The sequence below is a fragment of the Aulostomus chinensis genome, chromosome 18 (genome assembly GCF_037954235.1).
Source record: "Aulostomus chinensis isolate RoL2024-O1b breed Wild chromosome 18, RoL_Achi_v1.0, whole genome shotgun sequence".
NCBI lineage: Eukaryota > Metazoa > Chordata > Actinopteri > Syngnathiformes > Aulostomidae > Aulostomus > Aulostomus chinensis.
In genome coordinates, this window is record NC_141337.1 from 20,342,979 (window position 1) to 20,366,947 (window position 23,969).

Sequence of the window (23,969 nt, forward strand, 5' to 3'; positions counted from 1 at the left end):
CTGTCTCCCTGTGACTCTCAACCAACCATCTCTGCTGTCACCTTAGGACTTCAACCCACTCTGAGAACTTCACCTGGCTTCCAATAAATACACCTTGCTGTTGAAACCAAATTTAAGTGCGTGTCTGCATCTGGGGTATGGCATTCATTGGAGCCTGAACATCTTTGCTTTGAATAGAACAAAAACAGAAAGTATATGGTCATCTTCACCAGGGGTTACCTTGCGCCAGAGGGCAGAGCTTCCTCCAGCAGGTGATGGCGCCCTCCTGAGTGTGCTGACCAATCACAGTCTCTAACAGGAACATCGGCACACCGCACAGCACAGCAAAGAAACAGTAAGGCAACAGGAAGATACCTGCACACACAAACACACACTTGAGTACTGCAGCACAGACATGGCATGGCAGACAATGTAAAATAAAGACAAAGAGGAAAATAAAAAATAAATGTGACCCTCATATAGAATTTAGAAAAAAAAACATGTTACAGGCATAATAACTAAGGAATGTCATTTATCAAAACTCAAATTTAATGTTGGGTTGCAGGCCAAGAGCAATGTTTTTGAAAGCATTTATCGGAATGAAGTTGCATTTGATGGGAAGCCAAAAACGTCGTCATCGTCGTCCTCCGCTTTATCTGGTTGGTCCGGGTCGCAGGGGCAGCAGCCTCAGCAAGGAAGCCCAGACTGTCCACTCCCCAGCCACTTCCACCAGCTCTTCTGGGGGAATCCCGAGGCGTTCCTAGGGCAGCCGAGAGATGTAATCCCTCCAACGTGTCCTGGGTCGGCCTTGGGGCATCCTCCCGGCCGGACATGCTTGGAACAACTCCCAAGGGAGGCGTCCAGGAGGCATCCTCACCAGATCCCTGAACCACCTCCACTGACTCATCTACATGGAGGAGCAGCAGCTCTACTCTGAGTCCCTCCTGAAGGACTGAGCTTCTCACCCTGTCTCTAAGGGAGAGCCCAACCTCTCTGAGGAGGAAACTCATTTCAGCTGCTTGTATTCAGGATCTTGTTCTTTCAGTCATTACCCAGAGCTCATGACCACAGGTGAGGGTTGGAACGTAGATTGAGTGTTAAATCGGGACCCTCGCCTTTTGGCAAAGCTCCCTCTTTACCACAACAGATTGGTTTAGCACCAGCATCACGGTGGATGCCGCCCCAATCCGCCTGTCAATCTCCCGCTCCATCCTACCCTCAATTGTGAACAAGACAGGATGATACCACACTGGTTTGTCTCATCTCCAAAGGTGATGAGACAGCCTACAGGAAAGAGATAGAGTGGCTGCGGAGTTGGTGTTGTACCAGAACTTGGAGCTTAATGCTCTTAAGACAGTGGAGATGGTGGTGGATTTCCGCAGAAATGCAGCCCCTCCTCCTCCCATCACACTGGGAGACACCCAGGTGACTCAGGTGGAGTCATGCTGGTTCCTTGGCATAACGATGTCTCGGGACCTGAAGTGGAGCTGAACATCATGGCCTTCCTGAAGAAGGCCCAGCAGAGGCTGTTCTTCCTTCGGCAACTGAAGAACTTCAGGCTGTCCTCATGATGGTGCAGTTCTACACGGCGATTGTAGAGTCCATCCTCATGCACTCCATCGTCACCTGGTTCCCTGCTGCTGCTGCTGCTAGAGACATCTCCAAGCTGCAGCGGGTGATTCGTTCTACAGAGAGGGTGATTGGCCATCCTCTGCCCTCTCTCAAGTCCCTGCACGACACCAGGGCACTGAAGAGGGCAAGGAAAATTATGGCTGACCCCTCCCACCCTGGCCACGGCCTCCTCAACCTGCTACCCTCTGGTAGAAGGTTGCAACTGCCAAAGGCCACAAAGGCCCGCCACTGAAAGAGTTTTTTCCCCTCTGCTGCCAGACTCCTTATTGGCTCTGGCTTCCTGTCCACCGTTGCCCCCTAGTGTCCCTGGCACTACGTCACCGGGAACATTGTTGCACTACAAACTATAAATATGCACTTTGTATTTATTTTGATTATACTGTGTTGTCTTGTGTGCTTTTTTTGTGAAAAAAAAGAATGAATGCACTCATGTTAACGTCAAAAGAAATTCCTTTGTGTGTGACACAAATGGCAATAAAAGGTATCTGAATCTGAAACTGAATCTGGAGTGGAGTGGGCAGGCCACACTTTTCCGGCTGTGGACCATGGCCTCAGACTTGGAGGTGCTGATTCTCATCCCAGCCACTTCACATTTGGCTGCGTACAGTCCCAGCCAGAGCTGGAGGTCGTGGCCTGAAGGAGCTAAGAGGACCACATCATTCGCAAAAAGCAGAGATGACACCATCCCACGACCAAATTCGACCCCCTCCACCACCCGGCTGCGCCTAGAAATTCTGTCCATAAAGTTTATGAACAGAACCGGTAACAAAGGGCAGCCTTGGCGGAGTCCGACCCTCACTGGGAACAAATCACCACCAGGTGGTGATCAGTTGACAGCTCAGCTCCTCTCTTCACCCGAGTGTCCAGAACATGCGGTCGCAGGTCAAATGATACGACTATAAAATCGATCGTAGCCCTGCGACCTAGGATGTCCTGGTGCCACGTGCACCGGTGGGTATCCTTCTGTTCAAACATGGTGTGAGTTATGGACAAACTGTGACTTGCACAGAAGTCAAATAACTGCACACCACTCGGGTTCAGGTCAGGCCTGCCGTTCCTCTCAATCACGCCCTTCCAGGTCACGCTGTCATTGCCCATGTGAGCGTTGAAGTCTCCCAGCAGGACAATGGAGTCCCCAGTTGGAGCACCATCCAGTATTCTTCCCAAGGACTCCAAAAAGAGTGGGTACTCTGAACTGGTGGTAAGCGCATAAGTGCAGACCACAGTCAGGACCCAGAACTCCAGTGAAAGAGAGAGTCCAACCCCTCTGAAGGACTTGGGTTCTAGACCCAGAGCTATGTGTCGAGATGAGGCCGACTATATCTAGCCTGTAACGCTCAACCTCTTCCACTAGCTCTGGCTCCTTCCCTGCCAGAGAGGTGACATTCCATGTCCCAAAAGCCAGCTTCCATGCCTGGGGTTCAGACAGCCAAGGCCCCCGCCTTGGACTGCTGCCTAAGCCACAATGCACAGGACCCTTCCACAATGTTCCCTCTAACGTGTGTCTGGGCACACACTGAAGCTCCCTCAGCACACTGAGGATTACGGTGAGCAACATGAGTCATGCAGGTGTGGCAGCAGGCATAGCACCCAAGGTTCTTTGAACACACCTTGATGGCCTGTCAGCCTATCAGAGAACAGGTGCCCACATTTAAGACGGCCCCTGCCTTGCTCTTCCTGCTTCGTAACACTTCCATGTGGAAGTGGCTTTGTTCAACATCCAGCGTGTGTATGCATGCTGCTCTGTGCTGCTGTGCTGCTCTCCGTTTGTGAGTGGTAGGTTTCCTTCTCCCTCTCTCTGCATATGATGATGGTAACATTCGAGTGGCTAATGCTAGTGTGGTCTTAGGAAATGCTGACATCTGGCTCCCTCCCTCTTGCCTTCCCTGTGGGATGAGCGTGTGTGTGTGCACGTGCGTGCGTGCGTGCTGATACACTTCAGCTAAAGTAGGTGCCTGTTGTTGGCCCGCAGCTGTCATTTTCAGCCAAAAACTGTGCTAATGATCTATTTTATGAGGGACAATCAACCAACTGGACGCTGCTGCTTTGTCTATGCTGACCCAGCTTGTCCATCAGGGTAATCTGCGTGGCCGTGCGTTGGGGAAACACAGCCTTGCTGCTTCGGCTGCTCGGTGCTTCGGGTGGCCCTTTGAGGCTATTTCCTGCAGTTACCCACTCTGCGCGTCCACATGGTGACACACACCTGAACGGAGCTGAATCCGATGGATTTTTTTTTTTTAATTGTATGAGTGATGTTTGGGTGTGGAATTAATTTTGGTTTAATTTATTTAGTTTTCGTATTCATTTCAATTTCTTGTTTTGGGCTTCTTGAGTGAGTTTGTTTCAGTTGGATTTATAGAATTAATATTTGCTTTTTGTTTCTTCTGATCAGGGTTAATTTTCTTTCATTTGTGTTCGCCTTTTTGGTTAAATCGTATTTTGAATTATTAGTTTTCTTTGAATTAGGTATTTTGCTTTTATTTATTTTGGGCTGTATTTGAATGATTAAAATAATTTCATTCTTTCTATAGGTTATTTTGATTTAACTCGTTCCACCAATTGAATTATCTTTGCATTTGGTTTGAGTGCAACTCTTAAATTGTTTTTTTTGTTTTTTTTCTTGTTTCAGTGTCAGAGGCCGGTGACTGGTGGTGGTGTCCCCTCTTTGTGTGCTGTGTTTCCCAGGTGACGGTCACTTCCTGGTGTGCGTGTGTGGGTGACTTATTTTTGATTTCTTTAATTTGGGTGAACTCCCCCCAGATACAATCGCTCACCCCCCTCGAAGTCTCTGCCCTGATCAATTTCCCTTTTTTTCCTTTGTTTGGTGTGTATGTGAATGTCCGATTGCGGATTGATTTTAACTTGATTTATAAATAAAATATATACTTTTTTTTTTTTTTTTTTTTTATACCACAAACCACGTCTCCAGCCGATGAATGGAACTTACCTGTGTGTGTCTTGTCCCCTAGTAAGAAAAATAAAACTTTCTGGGTGAAATTCCCAGGGTGGCATTGTTGGGCAACTGTGAAGAATCCTCTCAAAATTATTGCGCAGTATTAGTGAAATTAGCGTCCCTTTCCCTGGCCACACAGGCTTCGCACACACCTGTCCAAACCCTGTGAGGTACATGGCTTATTAAAAGAATCAAATTACAGCAGCAATTTCTATTGGTTTACTTTTTTTAATTGATTTTCGATGGTTTACCTCTCGACCGCTGAGCTACCAGCTCTGGCCCATCTCTTATCTCTGCCGCACTGTTGTTGGCTAGGTAACCTACACGATCCACGCTGCGTACAAGCAGGGCACATACAGACATACACATACATTACTTTATTAATCCCTTTTGGACGTTCCACCAGGGAAATTGCAACATATAAGCAGGAACTGCCAATGCTGCCAAGTGAACTGTATCGTATCATTGGCTGGACACCTGTCACTCACTGAGTCGATGCACAGCAGAGATTTTCTTGTGTGCTGAGACTGTGCGCGATTGCGCAAGCGCGCAGCTTAGAAGGAACATTGCCCTTCCAGTTCCTCCTATGAAGACGAGTTCATGTTTCCTTTTTGGGCTCGGCCCTCAGTTCAGTCTTTTGCGCTGCTGTGTTGCCTGATTTAAAGGTATGTTGGCACCACCCCAAGTAAATTGCCACTTTTGAACTGTGAGAAAATAAATCACATTGAACTTTGCCCTGCTGTGTCTGTCTGCTATTCTTTCTCATGTTGAGAATTTCTGGTCTGGTGCTGAGGAGTTACACTACCTTCGCCTACACCTCGGTGTGACAATATTATTGAAGTTATTTTGAATAATTAAAAAGTAAAATGTCAAACTTAAAAAGTACTTTGATCGTCTGTAATAAACCACTGCTGGCTGTGCAAAGCAACAGTAACTTATGTGTCTGTTCCTCATCATTCACAGATCATTTCTAGACCCACAGTGCCATTGCCTGTGTGTCGCTTGGACCGATTCAGATTCCAAGATGCAAGACAGAGAAACAAAACACAAACCCAGCTCATGTATCTGCCCATGTATCACAAAATGCTTTCCCCAACTTGGCCTTGTCTATGGCCATTCCTGAGCCCTTTAACTACAGTTCTGAACTCACACAGCTTGGTAGTACCAGACAGTCCCCTGAGGAATGAGAGTGGTGCTGCTTGCAGTGCCAGTCTGAGCCTTTCGGGGGCCCTCAGCAGATTTTTATTTTGCCCCCCCCCCCCAACACTACCATCACCACGTGGAGTAAACTGCACTTGACAGTTCTTGACACAAATGACAGTTGTGTGCCATTGACTCAACAATTGACACATTATCAAATATTGATGCAGACAGATAATGAACTATGGCCACCTGGGCCACAGGTTCTTAAGGAAAGGTGCCCTTTGTTCAAGAGTGGGTGCAAGCCAGATGAAGGTTTGCGGGTCCTCTCCCAGAAAATTCTGAATTTGGTAATGTGATTTCTTGTATTTTGGTACTTTTTTTTACACACTTGGCACCTTGCCATCACCTTTTTGAGTGGTGAAGAATAACACCACACCACGCTTCTTTTTCTAACTGCCATTATTTTCTGTGTGTTCGTCCAGCTCCTGCATTCAAGCCAGTCTTGCTGGCTGGCTGTGGTATCAGCTCAATCGTGTCTCAGGTCATGTGACAGCTCAAGACGCCACACGGGTGTCTCGGCACATAGTAAGTGAAGTATGTTATTGACAACAGCTGAAAGTTACGCATGCACCCCAATTTTTTGTTAGTATCAATATTTGTTGAAGGAAATTGATGCCAAATGAGTAGCGTGTGAGTACCGATATACCGATACCGCATGATCGATACGCCCACTGCTACTCCACAGCTGAAGGTGGAGTTGGCTCAAAGACACCTCCTTTTACAAGTTCTTTCCCGATGGAATCTTTCATATTATTTCTTTTCAGATTTTTTTTAATAATCATTAGAAATCTTAATTTGATAGGTAGATCAAGCTGCAGAAGTTGCTCTTTGGGGAAGTCTTCCAGTTACTCTTCAGTAGGCTCCTCCAGAAAGCCTCCAAATGTTACTATTATCCATCTCATGGAAGGCACTTAAACTCAGGTTTCTTAGATTAGTTACTACCAAACACAAATTGGACTCAACTGGAAACAGCCACTGCTGGTGATCTCCAGGTGCAGACTTAACAAAATACAGTTGATCCTACATAGCAAACAGCTGACACAAGAGTTTACAAACTATATGCAAGCTAGTTATCCTAATTACACACAATAGTGCTGAAAACTCAGAGTAATACTGACCTACACAAGTTTAAATTAGTTCCCTTTTTACCATGTCCCAGGCACCCCCTCCCACCAGTGGGAGCAACCTTTAGACAACCACTTATACTCACAGACACGCCAACAATAAATTGAGAGTATCCAGTTAGACTCCTCCCCTCTTGGATCTGTTTAAAGTATCCAATCAGCCTAGTCCCCAAATACATGTCTTTGGACTGTGGGAGGAAGCCAGAGTACCAGAGAGAACCAACGCAGGCATGGGGAGAACATGGAGACTCACACAGAAAGACCCCATGCTTGAACTCAGAACCTTCTCGCTAAGAGGCAACAGTGTGAACCACTGTACCATTGTGTAGGGCCGGAGTGGGACTCATTTTCAGCCTTGGAGTTTCATGCCCATTTTTGCTCAATGTTAAATACAGATTTGAACAGGGACTTATGTTATTTCTAGCTTGTCCATCTGTTCAGCCTCAGGTCAGTGTCCAACTTGACTCGAGCCTACTTGCGCCCACAAATTCAGCCAGAAACCTGGGTGTCATGATTGATGACCAGCTGACCTTTAAGGTTCATGTGGCCTCAGTTTCTCGGTCTTGCCGTTATGCCCTCTACAACATCAGGAAGATCAGACCCTTCCTGACCCAACAGACCACACAGCTTCTGGTTCAGGCTCTTGTCATCTCACGCATTGACTACTGCAACTCTCTTCTGGCAGGCCTCCCTGCATGCTCATTCAAGCCTCTGCAGATGATCCAGAATGGAGCAGCAGCAGCACGTCTGGTCTTCAACCAGCCCAAAAGGGCTCATGTCATCCCGCTGCTGGTTTCTCTTCACTGGCTTCCAGTGGCAGCCAGAATCAAATTCAAGGCACTTCTCTTGGCTCACAAAACAATCACAAGAACGGCTCCAGCCTACCTGGAATCCCAGATCCAGGTCTACTCTCCTTCTCGCCCACTACGCTCTGCATGCCAAAGATGCCTGGTGCTTCCAGCCCAGCGCTGCTCCAAATCTCTAGCCAGACTCTTCTCTTCTGTTGTTCCCAAATGGTGGAACGAACTACCGAACTCTGTGCGTTCTGCTGAGTCCCTTTCTGCTTTTAAGAGACAATTGAAGACTCAATTGTTCAGAGAGCACCGAGGCACTGAACCTGACTCTTCTCCTCTTTGTCCTGTGGGGTAGAATAAGTCAGAGGGTCCAAGACCCAGCACTTAGTGATTATGTAGCACTAACTGTGTTGCATGATGTTGTATGTTTGTCAAAAAAAAAAAAAAAAGAGGGAGGGGGGGGCGACACTTCTTCTGCCACTAGATGGCAGTACCTGTGACCAAATCACAACTGAAGCACTTTTGCGCTACTATGGGTTTTTCCTTAAGTCTGAATCCTTGCTTGTGTTGTACGTCGCTTTGGACAAAAGCGTCTGCTAAATGACATTGTAGAATTGTAGAATTGTAGACTTTTGTTTGTACTCTGTGTTCATTTCATCCTTATTTCTGCACATTTCCATGAATGCTTACGGATACAAAATAACGGAGCAGTACCACCGCAAATTGTGTGTGGCACCTGGCGAGGCAAGATACTGAATGCCCCAGTGGACATCCAAAAGCAGTGGAAATGATGCTCATTTTCAATTTCTCTCATTGGCTGTACAAGAGTAAAAAATTCTCTGTCCTTCAGTCGCGACGTATTTAAAAGCCTCATTGACCACCGCTACAACCCAGCCTCTGTTTAAGTTTTTTATGCAAGATATACATCATTGATACCTTCTCCACAGTCACCATGAACAAGTCCTACTTCCTGGGGTGCAACTCTGCAGGTGGCACGTTGATAATTCAATATAAAGCCCTTTTGACAGAATCGCAGAAATGAGCACAAACTTGCAAACCCTGTTTCAAAACCCCTACACCTGAGGGCAACTGCTGCTGTTAGATTAACTACATTTGCTTTATCTGTTTGTACAAATTTATAAAACAAACTTAATTTACACTGTTTTTTTTTTTTAGCTGATAACTGGCTCAACATTAAATCCAATGGTAGAAGATTTCCTGAAGCTATTTACATTCAACATTAATCTTTAGTCACAGTTCTTTACTTCCCGACACATAGAAAATGGTGAGGTCTCCAGTAGCCATCGGGATAGAACAGTGAGGGTGTTAGCGTCCACTATTTGAACAGAGTGATGATCCAGTAATGGTGATGTTACTGGTTCCAGAGACAGAGTCCCAGTATGGTGAGGAAGACTCTGAACTCCAGGCTGCTCCTGGTGAGCTGGTTGGCCACTAGCATGGCAGCATCCCCCATCAGCGAGTGAATGATGGAACACATCAAAGTGCTGCTAAGGACACGTGGGACTTGATGAATCCAGGATTTAGCCAGAGACGCTGCTGCAGACATGAAGCCCATCTCCTGTATATACTGAGTCCACATGGGCACCATGTTGACCATGACCACACTCCAACTGCTGCAGGGGTCAAATCCTTTCCTTCTAATGAATGTAAAACTGTTTGTAAAAGACGTAACAGAGAAACTAAGAACAGATGGTAACTTTTACCTGTAGTCAGCTCATGTGGGTTTTCATGAAATCGTCTCATTAGTGAGTTCCGTGTGTGCTGCAGCTCACCTCCTCCGTTCTTATAGCACAGATAGGGGAACCTCCACACGTTCCCCAGGCCCACCACATTGCCTGCTGCTGCCAGAATATACTCCCTCTTCTTGCTCCAGTGTTGCCTCTTTTCCACTTTGCTCTCCATGTCTGTTCCCTCCTCAGTCCTCTGATCAGTCGTCGCTTCTCACCTCTGTCAGCCTGATGTCTGGCTGTGTTTGGCCCCGGGGCACCGCTGGAGCTCCAAGTGCAGCGTATTCAGTGTTGACTGATACAATACCTGGAGGGAGACTCGTGCCACAGTTGCTGTGAAATAGGGTTGCTTTTTCTCTGATACCTTGATATTTCCAGATTAAATAACAAAAGGGCCAGGCTTTGTTTGTTATTTCCATGCTTAGTTTTTGTGTAATAATCATTTTCAAAGAAAAGTAGGTGTGGTTATCAGGCAGGAAGTGGAACATCCCATTTAAGATATTGTGGTTAGTGCTTCCTGTTTTATTTTGAAGTTGGAACTTGTTTTTTCATTCCAGTTCCTGCCTTCAATTACCTTACCTGCTCTGACTTTCTCATCAAGCCTCCCCACACTTAACTATCCTACTTGTAAAGTGTCATGAGAGACTTTGGTGCTATATAAATAAAACTGACTTGAGTTGACTTGATTTTGCTCCACTCACCAGCAGGTCCTTGCTGGAGTAAACAAACTCAGGAGTTTGTGAGCAAATTTACTTTTATGCAAAACTTTGAGCATGAAAACACAACAGATCATGTCTCCTGCTGATTCCGAGAGTGATTTTAGAACTGGAGGAAGAACCCAACTATGTAGAACCTTATGAACTTCAACTGGAATATACACAACAGGAACTGCATGAGTGAGAGACTGCAGGAGCCACACAAGCAGAGGTCCATCAAGTGGTCACAGGGTATCCACAAACACTCAGGACACACAGGCTCTCAGGCCCTGGCTCACATTCATTAGCAAACATCTGTCAGCTGCTAGTTAGCTTTCCTGTACAGCTGAATCAGTGCAACTGGGGAAGACCCAGGGAACAGAATTCTTCTTCATCAATGGACTCTCTCTTATCAACATAGTCACTGTCGAGAAAATGCTTGCGGCAAACTCTTTATTATGAGGTGGATTGATGTTTGAGTCGAGAAGTCCCACGGCCAACAACCACTGCTTGCATCGCTGCAGGTCTCCCATCAGCAAGCCATTGATGCCAGGGTGACGTTGTCTGGATAATACATCCCACTACCATGCACTTCATGATAAACAACTTCAGCTACTTCTGGTCACAAAAAAGAAACCAAGATTACTTACTGTTTTCCACATTCAACTAAACTGGAACACCATGAAAAATTACAACCAAAACACACAAAAAGACACAACACACAAAAAGAAGTGAGTGAATTGTTTTTCTCATTCTCACCACACCTCCACCCCCTCCTAATATGTGGAACTGAAGCTGAACATCTGGTTGTGTTTCCACAGAACGCTTTTATCAGACCACCAATCAGTCACTTTGGAATTTGGACTGATCAACTACACTCCACTCAGGAAAACTGTAGTGTCCAGATGTTTGTCTGATCAGGCCACACCTGGATTTAAGGAAGTGGTTCCATTGGTGCTAAATTCAGTGTCATGTCCCACTGTAACAGAGGACGCTGTTGTCCACCTTAGTCCCTCCCAAACTGATCATTTTATCCATAGAGCAGCAGGCACCTCAGCAACAACTCTGGACTCTACTGGCCCACTAAAACAGAAAACTATGAATCCAAGGAAACAAGAACATTGGTACGGTTCTGGAACCTGACAGCTTCAACAAGAAACCCAGAAACTGGAGAGAAGATGGCGCTGCTCCAAACTGGAGGAGTCACATGGAGTCTGGCAAGATGGCCTTAGAACCTAGAAGAAAGCCCTTGGTAGAGCCAGAGCAGTCGACTACTCAGCACTAATAGAGGAACACAAGAACAACCCAGGTTCCTCTTCAGTCCTGGAGCCAGACTGACAGAGAGCCACAGCTCTACTGAACCAAGTAGTCCTGTTTCCCTGGGCAGCAAAGAGTTCATGGACTTCTTTAAAGACAAAATTCTCCTGATGAGAGAGAAACTTCTTCTCCTGCTGCAATCAGCTGACAACATGGCTCCTAGAACCCAGAACCTTAGAGGCAGCTGGAGGACCAGACACACACTTGGATAGTTTTTCTCCCATCAGCCTTCATGAGCTCAGTTCAATAATGTCCTCCTCTAAACCTCCACCTGTCTCCGAGACCCCATCCCAACCAAGCTACTTAAGGATTCTCTACCCTCGTTAGCCCCTCCCTCTTAGATATGATCAATGTGGCGCTGGTATCTGGTTCCGTTCCACAGTCCTTTAAAGTAGCAGGAATGAAACCCTTCTTCTTTTGTGGCATCAAGCACACCACACGCCATCTCCCCCAGGAATCAAAGACGCATCCCGCAGGGTGGGTTCCATGAGGGCAGGCAGGCTCCTCCCATCCTGATTTCCTTGGCGAAAATATGGTGTCAATAGGGTTGAGAGACCAGCTGATTATTCCATGATTAGTTTTAGGTGGAGAGCTCACAGCTGCGTTGGAAAGAAGTTGAGACAGAATGGGACAGACAGAAAAAGGAGAGGTGGAGGAAGAGAGAGGAGGAGTGCGACCGCTCTAGCCGAGTCCCAACCCGAACAATCTGTGCTTGGACCAATCATCTTCACCCTTTATCTGCTTCCTCTCGGTCACATCAATAGGAAACACACAATGAATGTTCACTGCTATGCTGACGACACACAGCTGTACTTATCAATAAATCCACATGAAATAAATCAGCTGACTAAACTGGAGGCCTGTCTAAAGGAGATAAAAACTTGGATGACCCATAATTTCCTTTTATTAAACTCTGATAAAACCGAAGTCATCGTCCTAGGTCCAAAACATCTATCTAATGAGATAGGTACCCTGGAAGGAATTACCTTGGCCCCCAGCACGACCGTAAGGAACCTAGTGTGGCAGGATGGCGCTACACTCCCCACCGTGAGGGGCAGTGTGGCAGACGATAGTGAGTGGTCGCCTATAAATAGGCCTGGTCGGACCCTTCTCCGTCCTTTTCCGCTTCCTCTCCCTCCTTTACGGAGCCGACAGCCGTGCGTGGTGGCGTCTTGCTGGTCAGCAGATCGGTTACAAACAAAGGTATGCATGCTTGCTCTGCTCAATTTATTCAGTGTCATGGGCCCCGTGTTTACTCCAGTTTTGCTCCGTCCAGCGGTGTGGTGTTACCGGGAGCTGGGCTGTCTCCCTTGGGCCGGTGTGTGCGTGCTATGCTTTCTGTGGGTAAGACGCGTAGTTGTCTGCCTTTTATATCAAGCTGCCGATGTTCCGTGGTGTTCTGATTATCCTCTCCCGGCCATCGTTTGTGTAGTCTGGGCTGCGGGCTTCCTCCTCCTGCCTCGTCTGACGCCACGATTCTGCTCTCCAGTAGGAAATGTTTATTCTTAGCTTTCGTTATTCTGTAATGTCCTTCATCCACATTTTAATTAGGTTAACTTGTTTATTTTCCAGTGCGCGGCCGTCAATTGCCGCTGTGAGCCTCGCTGCTGTTTTGGTTCTTCCTCTTCTTCTTTTCTTCTCCTCGTCTTCAGTGTGGATTCTTGCTGATTTGGCTCATAACGTCTCTGATTCCAGTAACGGCGGTTAAAGCTGTGCACTACGGCCTTTGTCAGAGCCTCAATGTGGACCGAGAGGGCATCCCAACCCTCATCGACGCTGAGCCATCCCCCTTGGAGACGAGTTTTAATTAAAGGGGCAGACATTTCCTTAATTATTTGAGTTTATTCCTTTTCTATTTGTTATTTCTTTCTTTGAATTGTTACTGTTAGTTTTTGTGGGTTACATTTGATTTAGTGTTTAGAACCTTTATTATCTCCTCCTGGAACCGTCACCTTACCGTGGTGGAGGAGTTTGAGTGCCCTAGTGACCCTAGGAGCTATGCTGTCGGGGGCATTTTGCCCCTGGTAGGGTCACCCAAGGCAGACTGGTCCTAGGCGAAGGGCCAGACAAAGAACGGTTCAACAGACCCTTCATGGAAAAACCAGCAAGTGCTACATGTACCCTGCCCGGAGGGGCACCGGGGCCCCGCCCTGGAGCCAGGCCCAGGGTGTGGGCTCGAAGGCGAGCGCCTGGTGGCCGGCCCTTGGTCCGTGGGGCCCGGCCGGGCCCAGCCCGAAGAGGAGACACAGGCACGTCCTCCCTTGGACTCACCACTCATCAGGGGAACCGGAGGGGTCCGGTGCAATGTGGTTTGGGTGGCAGTTTCAGGCGGGTGCCTCGGCTGTCTGAACCACAGACATGGAAGCTGGCTTTTGGGACATGGAACGTTACCTCTCTGGTGGGGAAGGAGCTGGAGCTGGTGGAAGAGGTTGAGCGTTACCGGCTAGATATAGTCGGCCTCACCTCGACACATAGCTCTGGGTCCAGAACCCGAGTCCTTGAGAGGGGTTGGACTTTCTCTTTTGCTGGAGTTGCTCCGGGTGAGAGGCGGAGGGCGGGGGTGGGCTTTTTGGTTGCCCCTCGACTCTCTGCCTGTACGTTGGGGTTTACCCCTGTGGACGAAAGGGTTGCTTCCCTGCGCCTTCGGGTCGGGGAACGGGTCCTGACTGTGGTCTGCGCATATGCGCCGAACACTAGTTCAGAGTACCTACCCTTTTTGGAGTCCTTGGGAAGGGTACTGGATGGTGCCCCGGCTGGGGACTCCATTGTCCTACTGGGAGACTTCAACGCTCACGTGGGCAACGACAGCATGACCTGGAGAGGTGTGATTGGGAGGAACGGCAGGCCCGACCTGAACCCGAGTGGTGTTCAGTTATTGGACTTCTGTGCAAGTCGCAGTTTGGCCATAACGAACACCATGTTCGAGCATTAGGATGCCCACCGGTGCACATGGCACCAGGACATCCTAGGTCGCAGGTCTATGATCGATTTTATAGTCGTATCATTTGACCTGCGACCGCATGTTCTGGACACTCGGGTGAAGAGAGGAGCTGAGCTGTCAACTGATCACCACCTGGTGGTGAGTTGGATCAGATGGCAGGGGAAAATGCTGCGCAGACCTGGCAGGCCCAAACGAGTAGTGAGGGTTTGTTGGGAACGCCTGGCAGAAGAACCAGTCAGAACGATCTTTAACTCCCACCTCCGGCAGAGCTTTGATCACATCACGGGGGTAGTGAGGGACATTGAGTCCGAATGGGCCATGTTCCGCTCTGCCATTGTCGAGGCGGCTGCTGTGAGCTGTGGCCGCAAGGCTGCTGGGGCCAGCCGCGGGGGTAATCCTCGAACCCGCTGGTGGACACCAGAGGTGAGGGGAGCCGTCAGGCTGAAGAAGGAGGCTTACAGGGCATGGCTGGCCTGTGGGTCTCAAGAGACAGCTGACCAGTACCGGCAGGCCAAACGGTGTGCAGCTGTGGTGGTCGCCAAAGCAAAAACTCTGGCGTGGGAAGAGTTCGGTGAGGCCATGGAGAACGGTTCTGGTAAACCGTCCGTCGCCTCAGGGGGGGAAGGCGGCAACTTGCCCACACTGTTTACAGTGGGGGTGGGAGGCTGCTGACGTCAACTGGGGAGATAATTGGGCGGTGGAAGGAATACTTTGAGGAACTCCTCAATCCCACCAGCACGTACTCCGTGGAGGAGACAGAGTCTGGGGAGTGCTTGGGGGGGGGGGGGGTGGGGGTCGTCCAATCTCTGGGGCAGAAGTCGCCAAGGCAGTTAAACAACTCCGCGGTGGCAGAGCCCCGGGGGTGGATGAGATCCACCCTGGGTATCTCAAGGCTCTGGATGTAGTGGGGCTGTCTTGGCTGACACGTCTCTGCAACATTGCGTGGACATCGGGGGAAGTGCCTTTGGAGTGGCAGACCGGGGTGGTGGTCACCGTCTTTAAGAAAGGGGACCAGAGGGTGTGTTCCAACTATCGGGGGATCACACTTCTCAGCTTCCCTGGTAAGGTCTACGCCAGGGTACTGGAGAGGAGGGTCAGGGCGATAGTCGAACCTCAGATTGAGGAGGAGCAGTGTGGTTTTCGTCCTGGCCGTGGAACCATGGATCAGCTCTTCACCCTTGCTAGGGTGCTGGAGGGGGCATGGGAGTTTGCCCAACCAGTCCACATGTGCTTTGTGGACTTGGAGAAGGCTTACGACCGTGTTCCCAGGAGCATACTGTGGGGGGTACTCCAGGAGTACGGGGTGGATGGCCCTTTACAAAGGGCCATTCGGTCATTCTACCGGAGGAGTGAGAGTCTGGTCCGTGTGGCCGGTAGTAAGTCGAACTTGTTCCCAGTGAGGGTTGGACTCCGCCAAGGCTGTCCTTTGTCACCGGTTCTGTTCATAACTTTTATGGACAGAATTTCTAGGCGCAGCCGGGTGGTGGAGGGGGTTGAGTTTGGTGGCGGGAGGATGTCGTCTTTGCTGTTTGCGGATGACGTAGTCTTCTTAGCGCCACGGGCCACGACCTCCAGCTCTTGCTGGGACAGTTTGCAGCCGAATGTGAAGCGGCTGGGATGAGAATCAGCACCTCCAAGTCTGAGGCCATGGTCCTCAGCCGGAAAAGGGTGGTTTGCCCACTCCGGGTCGGGGGGGGAGGTCTTACCTCAGGTGAAGGAGTTTAAGTATCTTGGGGTCTTGTTCACGAGTGAGGGTAAGATGGAGCGGGAGATTGACAGGCGGATTGGGGCGGCATCCGCAGTCTTGCGGTTGCTAAACCAGTCTGTTGTGGTGAAGAGGGAGCTTAGCCAAAAGGCGAGGCTCTCAATTTACCGGTCAATCTACATTCCAATCCTCACCTATGGTCATGAGCTTTGGGTAATGACCGAAAGAACAAGATCGCGAATACAAGCGGCTGAAATGAGTTTCCTCCGCAGGGTGGCTGGGCTCTCCCTTTGAGATAGGGTGAGAAGCTCAGTCATTTGGGAGGGACTCAAAGTAGAACCGCTGCTCCTCCATGTCGAGAGGAGCCAGTTGAGGTGGTTCGGGCATCTGGTGAGGATGCCTCCTGGGCGCCTCCCTCTGGAGGTTTTCCAGGCATGTCCAACTGGGAGGAGGCCTCGAGGCCGACCCAGGACACGGTGGAGGGATTATATCTCTCGGCTGGCCTGGGAACGCCTCGGGATCCTCCCGGAAGAGCTGGTTGAAGTGGCTGGGGAGAGGGCAGTCTGGGCTTCCTTGCTGAGACTGCTGCCCCCACGATCCGGACCCACCGGATGAAGCGGAGGACAACGAAGACGAAGACGAAGACGAACCTTTATTATTATTATTATTATTATTGCCTTTTGCTCCCCATTTTGATCATTTGGATTTAAAATAGTTTCTGTTGAGTTATTGGGGTAGCAATATTATTTAGTGTGTGAGGGTTGCCGTGGTTTCATGTTTTTAATGGTGTTCTTTTCTTTTCTTTTGACAGGTGTTGAGGGCCCAGAGTGGCAGCGGTCCCCCTGGTGGTGGTTCCTTTTTCACGTTTATTTTGGTTTGCTGTGTCACGGGTGCAGTGTAGTTTTTTTTTTGATTACCGCTGTCGTGGTAAGCCCCAGCCCTGTCCCCTTTTCCTTGCGGTAATTCCTCTTGCACTCTGTTCATTGGTCTTTATTTAGTCTTTTGCTCATTTTCAACTATTTTGTAATAAAAGTAATTTTATTGTTCGGAATCACGGTCCCGTCCTGTGGTACTCGAACTGTGTGCCTTGTTCAATCGGAAGCCTGGTCATTTTTCAAATTTTGTTTATATCCTGGGGTGAAAGCCCCCAGGTGGCGTTGTCGGCAACTGTTCCCCACCGCTCGCCTTGCCGCACTAGGAGTTCTTTTCGATCAGGATCTGTCCTTCAGTTAGATAGATAGATAGATAGATAGATACTTTATTAATCTCCAAGGAGAAATTCTTTAATGCCCACATTAAACAAATTTAGAGGACTGCTTTCTTCTGCTGCTATAGGCTCACACTGCTGGAGATCTCCCATGATGCACTGGGCTTCTCTCTCCTCCTCCTGTCCTCATAGGTGTTACTAACTCTTCTTCTTCTCCCCTCATCCCAGATCCTGGTGCTGCTGGAGCAGGCTCCAGACCTGAAGAGGCTCCATCTGCCACCCGTAGCTCCACCTGCTCACGTCCTCATCTGTCCATCAGTCTCTCCTCCTTTCTCTCTCTCTTTATCTGTGTCCCACTCTTTCCTTCTGTCCCTCTGTCTTCCTCCATTCTCTGTCTTTGTCTCTGTCCTGCTCTCCTGCTCTCTCTCCGTCCCCACTGATCCTGGATCTGCTCGACGTTCCTGCCTGTTAAAAGGATGGTTTTCGTCGCCGCTGTTGCAGGATGTGCTTGCTCATGGAGAATTGTTGGGTGTAAATTCATTGAAGGAGTGTGGTACTAGACCTGCTCTACCTGTAAAGTGTCATGAGATAACTTTTGTTGTGATTTGGCGCTATAGAAATAAAATTGACTTGACTAATTGTTGAGGTTTGCAGTCTCACCAGCTTTGAATGCGAGGGAATAACAGGACAGATGCAATAATTATCCTTAGCCTCTTTGGCGTGTTTAAATGAGACCTCACATTTTCCCCAGACACAGAAGGAATGAACTCAGACCTCTGACTAACTGAACATTACTGCACATGGCCTAAATGCATGCTCCTCACTGTGGCGAAAACAAAATACTGCACCTCAGTAAACAGCAGCGCAATCTGGCAACTGAGTACACAATGTCAAAGAATGTCTGAACACCCCCACTTGTGCTCAGGTTGCAGTCATCCAAACAGAAATAAGACACAATAAAACACAGATGTGGACCTCTTCCACGCTTTCAGACACCAAACATAACACCAGCAAACCTTTTCAGTTTTAGTTTAATGACAGGTTTGCTCATGACGTCTGCCACCATCTCTTCAGTACTGCAATATACCAGACTCACTTTCCCCTCATTTACAATGGACTGTAAAAAAATGATATTTGATACCCATGTGTTTGCATCTCTACCTGCTCTCAAGATTTTTGGTGAAGACAATTGTTCCCCTCGTTGACCCACCACCTGCAGGAGGAACCAGAAGGGTCCCGTGCATTGTGGTTTGGGCAGCAGACCGAGGCGGGGGTCTTGGCTGTCTGATTCTCAGACATGGAAGCTGGCTTATGGGACATGGAATGTCACCTCTCTGGAGCTGGAGCTGGTGGAAGAGGTTGAGTGTTACCAGCTAGTTAAAATCAGCATCACCTTGACACATAGCTTCGGTTCTAGAACCCAGGTCCTTGAGAGGGGTTGGACTCTTGCCCTTGCTGGAATTGCTCCGGGTGAGAGGTGAACGGCTGGGGTGAATGTTGGGGTTTACCCTGGTGGAAGAAAGGGTTGTTTCCCTGTGCCTTTGAGTCGGGGAATTGGTTTTGACTGTTTTCTGCGCATATGCGCCGAACAGCAATTCAGAACACCTACCCTTTTTGGAGTCCCTAGGAAGGGTGCTGAATGGTGCCCCGACTGAGGATTCCATTGTCCTACTGGGGGAATTCAATGCTCACGTGGGCAATGACAGCGTGACCTGGAGGGGCGTGATTGGGAGGAATAGCAGGCCTGACCTGAACTTGAGTGGTGTGCAGTTAGTTATTGGACTTCAGTGCAAGTCACAGTTTGACCTTAACTAACACCATGTTCGAACATAAGGAGGTTCATCTGTGCACGTGGCAGCAGGACATCCTAGGTCACAGGTCTATGATTGATTTTATAGTCGTATCATCTGACCTGCGACTGCATTTTCTGGACACTCAGGTGAAGAGAGGAGCTGAGCTGTCAACTGATCACCATCTGGTGGTGAGTTAGATCAGGTGGCAGGGGAAGACACTCCGCAGATCTGGAAGGCCCAAACAAGTAGTTAGTGTTTGCTGAGACCACCTGTCAGAAGAACCTGTCAGAATGATCTTCAACTCCCACTTCCGGCAGAGCTTTGACCACATCACAGGGGCAGTGGGGGACATTGAGTCTGGATGGGCCACGTTCCGCTCTGCCATTGTCGAGGCGGCTGCTGGGGCCAGTCGCAGCGGTAATCCTTGAACCCGCTGGTGGGCACCAGAGGTGAGGGGAACCATCAGGCTGAAGAAAGAGGCCTGCAGGGCGTAGTTGGTCTGTGGGTCTCCAGAGGCAAGTGACGTGTACCAGCAGGCCAAGCAGTGTGCAGCCATGGTGGTCGCCGAGGCAAAACTCTGGTGTGGGAGGAGTTCAGTGAGGCCTTGGAGAAAAAGTTTCTGGCAACTGTCCGTCGCCTCAGGAGAGGAAGGCAGCAACTTGCTCACACTGTATACAGTGGGGGTGGGAGGCTGCTGATGTCAGCTGTGGAGATAATTGGATGGTGGAAGGAATACTTTGAGGAACTCCTCAATCCCACCAACATGTAGTCCAAGGAGGAAACAGAGTTGGGAGAGTACGGGGGGGGGGGGGGGGTTTGTCCAATCTCTGAGGCAGAAATCGCAGAGGAAGTGAAGAAACTACAGTGAGAACTCCGGGGGTGGATGTGAGCCGACTTGGTATCTCAAGGCTCTGTATGTTGTAAGGCTGTCGTGCTTGTCACGTCCCTGCAACATTGTGTGGACATCGGGGTGGTGCCTTTGGAGTGGAAGACCCCGATGGTGGTCCCCATTCTTAAGAAAGGGGACCAGAGGGTGTCTTCCAGCTATCGTGGAATCACACTCCTCATCCTCCCTTGAAGAGTGTACACCAGGGTACTGGCGAGGAGGGTCAGGGCCATAGTCGAACCTCAGATTGAAGAGGAGCAGTTTGGTTTTCGTCCTAGTCGTGGAACCGTGGATCAGCTCTTCACCCTTGCTAGGGTGCTGGAGGGAGCATGGGAGTTTGCCTAACCAGTCCACATGTGTTTTGTGGATCTGGAGAAGGCTTATGACCGTGTTCCCAGGAGCACCCTATGGGGGGTACTCCGGGAGTATGAGGTGGATGGCCCCTTACAAAGGGCCGTTCAGTCTTTCTACTGGAGGAGTGAGAGTCTGGTTCGTGTTGCCAGCAGTTAGTCAGACCTTTTCCCAGTGAGGGTTGGACTCCGCCAAGGCTGCCCTTTGTTAACCGTTCTGTTCATAACTTTTATGGACAGAATTTCTAGGCGCAGCCGGCTGGTGGAGGGGGTCGAGTTTGGTGAGGTGGGAGGATGTCGTCTCTGCTTTTCTTGGATGATGTGTTCCTCTTAGCTCCATCAAGTCATGACCTCCAGCTCTTGCTGGGACAGTTCCCAGCCGAATGAGAAGTGGCTGGGATGAGAATCAGCACTTCCAAGTCTGAGGCCATTGTAATTAGCCAGAAAAGGTTGGTTTGACCACTCCAGGGCAGGTGGCACGGTGGTGCAGTGGTTAGCACTGTTGCTTTACAGCAAGAAGGTTCCGGGTTTGAGTCCCGGCTTGGGCATGAGATCTTTCTGTGTGGACGTTTATGTTCTCCCAGTGCCTGCGTGGGTGCTCTCCAGTACTCCGGCTTTTTACCACCGTCCAAAGACATGCAATTGGGGACTAGGCTGATTGGTCCTCTAAATTGACCGTAGGTGTGACTGTGAGTGTGAATGGTTCTTTGTCTCTATATGTTGGCCCTGCGAGGGACTGGCGACCTGTCCAGGGTGAACTCCGCCTCCCGTTGCTACTGGGATAGGCTACAGCCCCGCAACCCTTAATAGGAACAAGCGGAAGACGATGGATGGATGGATGGATGGCCCACTTCAGGTCAAGGGGGAGGTCCTACCTCAGGTGGAGGAATTTACGTATCTCGGGGTCATGTTTGTGAGTGAAGGTAGGATGGAGTGGTAGATTGAGAGGCGGACTGGGGCAGTGTCTGCAGTGATGCTAGTGCTAAACCAATCTGTTGTGGTAAAGATGGAGCTTAGCCAAAAGGCGAGGGTCCCGATGTAACGATCAATCTACGTTCCAACCCTCACCTGTGGTCATGAGCTCTGGGTAATGACTGAAAGAACAAGATCCTGAATACAAGTGGCCGAAATGAGTTTCCTTCTCAGGGAGGCTGGGCTCTCCCTTAGAGACAGGGTGAGAAGCTCAATCACTCAGGAGGGACTCAGAGTAGAGCTACTGCTCCTCCATGTAGAGGAGTCAGTGGAGGTGGTTCGGGCATCTGGTGAGGACGTCTCCTGGACACCTCTCTAGGGAGGTTTTCCATGCACGTCCGACTGGGAGGAGGCCGACCCAGGACAGGCTGGAGGGATTATATCTCTTGGCTGGCCTGGGAACGCCTCGGGATTCCCCCGAAAGAGCTGGTGGAAGTGGCTGGGAGAGGAGAGTCTGGGCTTCCTTGCTGAGGCTGCTGCCCCCATGACCTGGACCAACCAGATAAGAGGAGGAGGACAACAACAACGATGATGACGGCAGATGGTTCTGTTGAATCTTCAGTGGAGTGGTATCGAGGAGCTATAGCTATTAACTGACTCATAGAGCTCACCTGGACCCAGGCAATGTGGAGGTCTCTTCATTCTCACCTGGCTTTGTTGTCCCTGATTGTGTTTGATGAGACCAAGAATTCATTTTTTTCTGGAATATTTAGGCCCAAAGTCTTGTCTCATTCTATCACTTTGTCGGTAAGAGGATTAGTGAGTTACTGTGGAACAAATGCTCATGTATTGCGCTGACCTAATAACTAATTCGTAGCATTGGCCATGAAGAACATCCGGTTCTCTCCTCAAGTGGCATTTATGAATCTAAAAAAAAAACTGAATGATCTTGATGGTGTTACCAAGGATGAAGAGGAGGAAAGCCTCATGAGTGGATGCAGTGTGCAAGAAAGTACTATGACACCAATGACACATGATTGAAGACCAAAATCTCATCAAATATGTTCAAACGTGATGAGAAGGAAATCAAGACAGATTGACACTGGGAGCATTTCCAGAGACCTCTAAAGCTGTTTCAGTACAGGATTACTAGCAAGTATTTGGAGTACCGTAGATAAAGTACAGGTTGTTTTTCCTCAGGTGAGAGACAAACCCTTAAAGTGGTAACACAATCACATTTACCAGTTCTCCAAATCACAACAAAACTGGCCTCAAAAAGACACTCAGTATAATGTAAATCTTTAAGACAGCATTTTATTATGGATGATTCCTCAATAATATGTATATATTAAGACATTGATGCTTTAAGCTGAGCTGCACAATGATTCACAACGATACTTCTATAAGCTTTACTTGGGCTCCACACAGTGCACCACATGAACATCACATAACCACTCTTCCCATGTGTAAATGATACATGTAACTAGAGAAAAGTCACATGGATAATTAAAACAATACAATTGAAAAAGACCACACTGCTCTTTTTTGCTGTTTCCAGGTAGACAAACTGGACTATTGACTCATGCACCTGCAGGGTCAGAGGCTGGCATTAGATTCATCTCTGTTTCATTGAGGTGTTCTTCATTTGACTCAGGGCCAATGGGGTGTCTAACAGGATGCCAGAGGACAAACACACGCTGTTGAGGACATAATAAACAAGTATTACAGAAGCATTATGTACCATGTTTTATATACCATGAATGTTTTGATGAAAGATCACGAGTGAGTCAGAATAAAGCAAATCAAACAGGGTCCTCATACCTCCCTGAGGCTGCCCTCAGTCAGCCAGATCTTTCCAATCGCCCAAGTAGGTGCCGCAATAACAGAGGACAGAGCTATGGCCCAGCCTAGATAATGGACCCAGTCTGGGAACACATGTCCCCCTCTGGTTGTGAGGGCCTTGTGATCCAGAAAGGAGCAGATAAAACAAATCTTGAAAGAGAAAACAGAAAGCAAATTGTCAGTCCTGAGGACAGACAGGTTACATGAGCACCGGTAAGTCTCCAAATTTAATGGAACTCACCAACCGTTTGGGACATTTGCTAATTGTCAGATATTTAGTGCCCAAACAAGCTTACAGATCCCCAACAGAAAGGACGAGCAAAGAGGAGATTACCAGAAACAGATCAAATTTATTTTGCCAATTTTTTCAAATACGGTGAAAGGAAGTTGCTGTACACAGTGTTTACAAGGCGGTGTGCAATACAAGATGGACAAGACTGTCACTGAGTGACACAACAACACAAAAACCACCACACAAGCTGTGTCCCCAGTCAAGGATCTGATGAAACCCTATGTGGAGTATCTCCTCTCTCCAGAGAGCTCCAGACCATCATAGTTAGCTTAGCTGCAATCAACGCTAGCAGGAGCCTTTAATGCAGGGTTTGTATGAGAAAACAGTCAAAGATGACATCATGAGTGATGGTGAACTCACCATGCAGATCAGCGGGGTGAAATAACGCCAGCACAGGCTGAAAAGAAACCACGGTCTGTGTCCAGTCATTTCTTCAACTGCATCACACATCTGTTCAGCTCCTGCAGTAAAACCACAACTAGTTAGCAACTAATTACCAACCTGCTGGTGGAGAAGATTCCTCATGTTGATGAAGTGACCTGTCACTCATGTAGTGAACACAGAAATGGCTCTGATTAGTACATAGCTACAAAACT

The 23,969-nt window shown here is 48.7% G+C and overlaps 2 protein-coding genes and 1 long non-coding RNA gene across 3 annotated transcripts in view; 1 reads left to right on the forward strand and 2 right to left on the reverse strand.

Annotated features, from left to right (window-relative positions):
• LOC147245615 (sodium- and chloride-dependent GABA transporter 3-like) overlaps nucleotides 1–9,617 on the reverse strand; it is a 35,758-nt gene extending 26,141 nt beyond the window's left edge. Inside the window, exons 1-2 of the mRNA XM_086185269.1 lie at nucleotides 9,479–9,617; nucleotides 220–354 (exon numbers count right to left, since the gene is read on the reverse strand). Coding sequence (XP_086041395.1) covers nucleotides 220–354; nucleotides 9,479–9,608 — 265 coding nt within the window. The 5' untranslated portion in view covers nucleotides 9,609–9,617. The remainder of the gene's footprint in view (nucleotides 1–219; nucleotides 355–9,478) is intronic.
• On the forward strand, nucleotides 3,296–4,624 carry LOC147245616 (uncharacterized). The gene is made up of 3 exons (XR_015110067.1): nucleotides 3,296–3,387; nucleotides 3,461–3,558; nucleotides 3,676–4,624. It is a non-coding gene; the product is annotated as an uncharacterized LOC147245616 (long non-coding RNA).
• Nucleotides 9,618–22,562: 12,945 nt separating the features above from the next.
• Nucleotides 22,563–23,969, reverse strand: part of LOC147245617 (sodium- and chloride-dependent GABA transporter 2-like) — a 31,390-nt gene continuing 29,983 nt past the window's right edge. Inside the window, exons 12-14 of the mRNA XM_086183972.1 lie at nucleotides 23,734–23,834; nucleotides 23,061–23,231; nucleotides 22,563–22,936 (exon numbers count right to left, since the gene is read on the reverse strand). Of these exons, the coding sequence (XP_086040098.1) occupies nucleotides 22,820–22,936; nucleotides 23,061–23,231; nucleotides 23,734–23,834 (389 nt within the window). The 3' untranslated portion in view covers nucleotides 22,563–22,819. The remainder of the gene's footprint in view (nucleotides 22,937–23,060; nucleotides 23,232–23,733; nucleotides 23,835–23,969) is intronic.